We start from the raw sequence: 7,500 nt of genomic DNA, 5'->3' as shown, positions 1-7,500 counted from the left end.
ACCTCACACCTGAACATAGCTAACATGTGACTGTGAGGACGGGAAGCGTCTTTTTGGGTTTCAAACCTCGTGGTTGGAGAAGAGCCGGACCCCCTCCATCTGGTGGAAGACCGGGTAGTGGCTGGAGTCGATCTCGTCCCGCCTGTAAACGTCTCCGGCCAATAAGAAGGCGTCCAGGCCGGACCTCACTAGCTCCATCTGGTGGGCGGAGGTGTGGCCGCGGAGCATCGTTCTGCTGCTCGTCAAAACACAAACACACGTTGATCAGCAGGTTGATAATACTGCTGTACTTTTATTGCATGAAGCTGACAATACTGCTGTACTTTTACTGCAGGAAGCTGACAATACTGCTGTACTTTTACTGCAGGAAGCTGACAATACTGCTGTACTTCTACTGTATGAAGCTGACAATACTGCTGTACTTTTACTGCAGGAAGCTGACAATACTGCTGTACTTCTACTGTATGAAGCTGACAATACTGCTGTACTTCTACTGTATGAAGCTGACAATACTGCTGTACTTCTACTGCAGGAAGCTGACAATACTGCTGTACTTCTACTGCATGAAGCTGACAATACTGCTGTACTTCTACTGCATGAAGCTGATAATACTGCTGTACTTTTACTGTATGAAGCTGACAATACTGCTGTACTTTTACTGCACGAAGCTGATAATACTGCTGTACTTTTATTGCATGAAGCTGACAATACTGCTGTACTTTTACTGCAGGAAGCTGACAATACTGCTGTACTTCTACTGTATGAAGCTGACAATACTGCTGTACTTTTACTGCAGGAAGCTGACAATACTGCTGTACTTCTACTGTATGAAGCTGACAATACTGCTGTACTTCTACTGTATGAAGCTGACAATACTGCTGTACTTTTACTGCATGAAGCTGACAATACTGCTGTACTTTTACTGCAGGAAGCTGACAATACTGCTGTACTTTTACTGTATGAAGCTGACAATACTGCTGTACTTCTACTGCAGGAAGCTGACAATACTGCTGTACTTCTACTGCATGAAGGAAGCTGACAATACTGCTGTACTTTTACTGTATGAAGCTGACAATACTGCTGTACTTCTACTGCAGGAAGCTGACAATACTGCTGTACTTCTACTGCATGAAGCTGATAATACTGCTGTACTTTTACTGTATGAAGCTGACAATACTGCTGTACTTTTACTGCATGAAGCTGACAATACTGCTGTACTTTTACTGCAGGAAGCTGACAATACTGCTGTACTTTTACTGTATGAAGCTGACAATACTGCTGTACTTCTACTGCAGGAAGCTGACAATACTGCTGTACTTCTACTGCATGAAGGAAGCTGACAATACTGCTGTACTTTTACTGTACGAAGCTGACAATACTGCTGTACTTCTACTGCAGGAAGCTGACAATACTGCTATACTTCTACCGCATGAAGCTGATAATACTGCTGTAAGCCATCAATTCTTCCAGCACAACTACAACCAGCTACAACCAGTGCGGGTGGCGAGCAGCGTCGCTCACCTGTTCAGGTAGTAGTTGTCTCCTCGCTTCCTGCTGGGGTGGCCGGGCGGGATCAGCAAGCTGTCAATCAATCAGAAAACAGATTCAGTTTTCTCACTTGAGCATTTGTTGGTTTTATTGTGTTTCTCCGCTCAGTCGGGTGATGAAGCTGCCGACCTGTCGAAGTTCTGCTCCACGGTCACCACCGGGCTCAGGTTATCGTGCACAGAGAAGAGCGGGTTTCCCCAGCGACCGATGTAGGCGCTGTGGAGGGACGGAGAGAGGCGACCAATGAGCAGAGCTGCAGCGAAGCTGATACAGACAAACAGACACCGACAGCTTCACAGAGAGCCTGAAAACACGCCGATCTGCTCTGTGAGGAAACATCAATCACAACATCCACAATAAAAACTTTATTTTTACAGCAAACGCAGCTCAAACGAACCAAGTGCTTCTCATCAACAGACAGAAAATCATGTGAAAAGAGATAATAAGAGCAAAAATAACACAGAATAAAACTGAAAATAGATTAAAGACAGTGCTTAACATCAGATGGAAAATAAAACCACTGAATAATAATAATAAAGTAAGAAATAGACACATAGAACGTATAAAATCAAGTTAAAATAAAGCATTTTAAAAGAAGTGCAGCAGAGCAAAGGTTAAGTTACTACTTGTACGATTACTCTTGATAAAATCATTTTATTCAAGTCTCATTAAAATCATTTTGAAAAGAAGCAGAAGAAGCGAGTAAAACTCAACAAACGCAGCATCAATGAACGTTCTTGTTTGAAAATCACCCAGCAGCCCTCAGGTGTCCTCGGAGTCTGCTGTCCCGCTGCTATCAGAGCGTACAGGCTTTTCTAAAGAGTAAAGGTCATGACCTGTGAAATGGCAGAGTCATAAAACACTGGCAGACAACACACTCTGTGACTTCTTAATGACTCACTGATGCAGTATTAATGCGCTCACTGCTGTGTGTTGGCTTTTTACGGCCAGCGTGGAATACAAGCAGCGGCTTCACGATATTCACAGCAAACTTTTACACTCGTCCCCGAAGACACGCAGAGGCTGCGGAGACTCAGTCAGCAGTTTGTGCCCCGAAAATAAAGAAACAACACAAATATATTCACGACACGTGGAAATAAAAGAGCAGCTCATTTTCAGGATGAACTGCTTTTATCCGGATGTGGAAGATATGAAGACAAGCTGAGATGTGCTGGACAGTGAGCAGGACACACACACACACACACACACAGAGGACAGTAAATCACGGAGTCGTGTGAACATTCACACCTGAAGTGTGAAGATTCACATATAAAGTTAGAATTTCACAACAAAAGAACATTTGTACTTGAGGCAGCCTGCAGCCACGCTCGGACACGGCGGTGCCTGGAGCTAAATGCTAACTCTAGCATGCTAACAATGGCAATGCTAACTCGCCCGATGTTTAGGAGACGCAATGTTTACCGTGTTCACCATCTCAGTTTAGCATGTTAGCATGCTAACATCCATAACTTCTGACTGAGCTGAAGCAGACTACTTCATGTGGTGGCTTGACTGACAACCTGTTTTTTTATTCTAATTTTGACTTGATTACAGTTAAGGAGGATCGTGAGGTCAATTAAAATATTAGCACGAGGCCTCACCCACTTGGGATTATGTAAATTTGGCCAATAGTTGTGCAGATATCGTGCTTTTTTTGTATTGGATTAGTTTCTTCTTTAGGCCCGTCTGTTAATGGTTCCAAAGCATTTATAAATAAAGTTTTCAGAACCAATGCTACCCCTCAGCTCAGTTTGAAGAGCTACAGAATTACTGTTCTCACTCTCTGCCTTCATCAAAAATGCGGCAGAGTAGGAGGAACAAATGTTTGTCAGGTCTCAGCTCTCTGGTCATAGTTTGAAAATTCCTACCTGTAGAAGTGAGCTTTGATTCGTTCCTTGATCAGCCACAGAGGATGATGGGATTGGTTGTGGAGGTTGCGGCCGACCTTGGCCAAGATCTTCGACGTGACGTTGGTGAAGTCGTCCCGCGGGTAGGAGTGTCCCAACACCTCCAACGAGTCCTGACCAACTACAGGCTGAGGGGCGGGGCCATCTGTGCTGAAGCGTCTGCATGATGCTGCGCTGCCATTGGCTAAGAGCGATGACAGGAAGCGGCGATGGCGCAGAAGGAGGGGCGGGGACTGCAGGAGGGGGAGGAGCAGGGAGAGGGGTTTGTTCCGGACTCTCATGACGATTGGTCCATGTAGCTGCAAAGACATGAGATAACGTTAGCGTGTCGCTGCGTGTTAGAAACACACGAAGAAAAGTAAAAAGAAGAAAACGAATCATGCAGAAAACTTTCAGAACTTTCACACGTCTGCTTTGTCGCATATTTATTGTTCGTAAGTCTCGCTGTCGTTTTTCAGCTCCCAGGGCTTGGTGCACTCCAGTTTGGGAGCATGTTGGCGACAAAGTGAAGGGGTCTTGTTCCCGAGTGAGGATAAGATGGAGCATGAGACCAGCAGGCGGAGTACTGCAGGGATTCTGTTCGAACCATCAGAATGAGTTTAACTGTGCTGATGACATTAGCACTCCAGCACATGCTTATCATGCGTTATGCAGGCTGTGTCACGGCTGACCTGACGTCCCCCTTTAGCTTAATGTAGTTGAGCTGGACAACATGTTTGATGAAGCTTCCAGCAGGAAGGAAACTTCTCAAGCTTCCTGTTTGCAAGCAAACTGGCATGCAACAGGCATGTAGCAGCATCTATCAATATATTCTCTGAATTGGAAGAGGGACTTAAAAATGCACCAAGTCCTTTTTTGGCCACCAGGGGGCTGCAGAACTCCTTATCATCACTGCATGAAGCCGCTGTGGCTAACATCTCAAACAGCTGCCTCTTCCTGCAGAACTCCATGATCTTCCCACTGGAGTCCAGCTTGTCTCTGCCTGAGTGCAGCATTCATTGTCCTTTTAGCTCTGGTTTGGTCTCCGCCTTCACCTGCACGTCTCTAACAGCGCTCATCAGACCGTTTGGTGTCGGGCAGTTTTAAGTGTCGAGCAGGCTTCAGAGAGGGAAGTGAGCAGGACGTGAATCACAGCCGATCGTAAGCCAAACACACCAGCTTCTCAGTGGAGGACAGATGAGACGAGGCTAATAAAAACACACACACACACACACACACACACACACTTTGATAATTACTTTGTAATTGCAGTAATGGACAAAACTCAAAAATAACAAAGTGAGCAGAATCAGCTGTTTCTGTTTCTCTGTTCATTTCCTTCTTTCCATCATTCAACCTCTGACAGCAGACGAGACAACCTCCTTTTAATCTGTCCTCCTCAAATATTTGTCCATTCCCACACACACACACACACACACACACGCACACACACACACACTTGGGGAGCATCCCCGAATAAGACAAAGGGTGTTGCATTGCAGTGGCATTGCAGCAAAATGGGTTATTGTTCCTAAATCCATGAAGCTTTTACCTCTGCTCTGCTGCTGGTGTCATATTATACTGGACTGGCTGGACAGGGCAGCGCTGAGGTCACACACACACACACACACACACACACACACACACACACACACACACACACACACACTGGTTCTTCGGTAAAGGGACATCTGAAGGTCATTTTGACTTTTCCAGGAACAAAGAAGTAAAGTATGTGGAGGCATAATTTTGAGATGACGTAGCAGTAAAAGCACCATTACTGCCCCCCACAGGCGGCAGCGATCGTCACACCCCACCGTACGAAACAGTTGGACTGACTGAATAAATATCTGAGGATTTTCTGTGGAAAAAAGCTGTGAAATCAAAAAAAACCTTCCTCTGAAAAGTATTAATCTGTTCAGTAAAGGTCGCGACAGCTCGGCCATTAATTAATTTGTCTTGTGTACAAAGTTCATTACTTGTCCAAAGACAGGCACTAAAGGAAAGGTCAAATAAAGAGCACAAGGAAAGACGTCCTCTGCAGGGCGCTGATGGGTTCACACAGTGTTTTCCAGTGGAGGCAGACCACCTCACCTGAAGCAAAGACCCCCCCCCACACACACACACTAACATCATAACAATGATACGCTTCACATCAGTGTTTCTTCATATTCATCGATTTCAGTTCAGCTTTTCAAGGCCATTAAAGCAGAAGTCGACCTCTGACGTGTGGAGTCCCACAGGGGAGCGTGCTGAGCCCACTTACATTCTTATTATATGTGAATAACTTCAAATCTGTTCATGGTGACAGTTCAAGTCTAAGTGGTAAACTAACTCCATGTTTCCACTTTGCAGCAAACAACAATTTTTCCATTGCCGAGCAAAGAGAAAGGTCTTTGAATAAATATTTCATGATGTTTTCTTGCTGACTGTATTTCATGTGTCAAAATGTTCCCAGAGACCGACACCTTCCAGTGGCTTGTAACAGTCCAACACTCGAAGATATTCATTGAAAAGCTGGAACGAGTGAAGCTTTGTCATTTTTTTCTTTGGTCCGTTGATCGTCTGAACATTTCATTTCTTATCAAGATGTGAAAAAAACCTCAAAGTCTGTTGATCACGATTAATAACGATTTGGTCACCGAGCCGCCTCACGCTGCAGTGACAGACTCTCTGTGGACCCGAGTCGAGTCTGAGGGTCTGAAAGGGTGGAGGAGCCCTTCATCTTACATGATGACTAAAGGTCATGTGACATTTGCAGGAAATATATAGCTGGACCTGCGGTGGGTGTACGTGATCCTGCTGTGTCGTGTGTCGTGTCGACTTCACAGGAAATAAAACCTGCCTCATCTTTGACGTACTGTCACTCAAATGTCTCCAGCTCGGTTTCACGTCTCCTCTTTTCATCTCTTCTGGACTGACTTTCCCATCGTGATCGTCACCATATGTCTGTTCCCATGGCGCCAAACGCCACCGCACATTCACATATGGACGCCTACGCACACGGACGCACGTGTACAGTAAACACGCACACGCTGAGCAGATTTAAACAGCGAGAGACGACCGAGTGTGAAAACCTGACCTGACCTCGAGCCAAAGCAGGGAAGCACCAGACCTCGAGCAGAACGGCGTCGCATCACGAATTTCCACCAGTTCTGTCCACAACATCACCATGGCAACGACATACGCTGCTGTTTCATTTGGACTTTTCACAAAGACAACAAACAGCAAAACGTCTAAAACACATCACGCATCAAACTACCAGGAGACGGAAAACCATTCTACTGATCTCAGTAGATCCATCAGACGTGTCGTCATGATCAGATGTGGAGCTGTAATCAATACATATCTGATGATGTCATGCTCCAGGTGTGAAAGGGAACACTGAACTGTTTCCAGCTTCAGTGAGAGTCTCTTGTCCTGAGTTGATTTTCGGTTTTAACGGTAAAATCTGGTCGTTTTGTGCTGGTTTATCTTTTGGGTTTAATTGTATGTAGTTTGTTTTCAGTCATTACATCTCTCACAGCTTTAATAAAAACAGGCTACAGAGTGATTTCTTCTTTTGAATTCTATGTCGGGCAGTTCAAAGGTCAGAGGTCAGGCGGGGTTGAAGGAAATCAGGATCACACAGACTTTTAAAACACAGGAAATGAAAATATTTGATTGGATGAAGCTTTAATGAGTCTGGTGGGCGCGTTGCTGCTGTTTGGCTGTTTATGGGTGAAACTCTTCAAACGTCTCCGCTCACGTCGTCTTTAACGTCTGATGACAGAGCCGCGACCACAGGAAGCTGCTGGCTTTACTCCTCCGGAGGGTTTAGACCTCGAACCCACAGCCGCACTGACGAGGAAACTTTTCCAACTTTTAGCATTTGCTCGACTTCTCGTCTATGAAACGATTAAAGTGAAAATAATCAGCACTTTAATTAAAACCATTGTCAGCTGCAGTCACATTTGAAACTGCATTTGATGGACAGGTGTGATTAACCTGTGGTGTTGCTGTTGACGTAGCATAGCTAACGTTAAATAGCCCTGAAAGCCACACCCAATGCTAAACGCACTAGCAA

At 45.1% G+C, this 7,500-nt stretch overlaps 1 protein-coding gene across 3 annotated transcripts in view; it reads right to left on the bottom strand.

Moving 5' to 3' along the window:
* fars2 (phenylalanyl-tRNA synthetase 2, mitochondrial) overlaps positions 1-7,500 on the bottom strand; it is a 107,532-nt gene that overhangs the window by 75,969 nt on the left and 24,063 nt on the right. For 2 of the 3 annotated variants that reach the window (XM_041961001.1, XM_041961000.1), the window contains exons 3-6: positions 3,417-3,754; positions 1,678-1,764; positions 1,522-1,581; positions 67-235 (exon numbers count right to left, since the gene is read on the bottom strand). In XM_041961001.1, coding sequence (XP_041816935.1) covers positions 67-235; positions 1,522-1,581; positions 1,678-1,764; positions 3,417-3,736 — 636 coding nt within the window. In that variant the 5' untranslated portion in view covers positions 3,737-3,754. The remainder of the gene's footprint in view (positions 1-66; positions 236-1,521; positions 1,582-1,677; positions 1,765-3,416; positions 3,755-7,500) is intronic. The other variant, XM_041961002.1, reaches the window with a different exon arrangement.

This window comes from Chelmon rostratus, chromosome 20 (assembly GCF_017976325.1).
Source record: "Chelmon rostratus isolate fCheRos1 chromosome 20, fCheRos1.pri, whole genome shotgun sequence".
Classification (NCBI taxonomy): Eukaryota; Metazoa; Chordata; class Actinopteri; order Chaetodontiformes; family Chaetodontidae; genus Chelmon; species Chelmon rostratus.
Note: the sequence above shows the minus strand (reverse complement) of the source record. Positions and strands in the feature narration are given on the sequence as shown.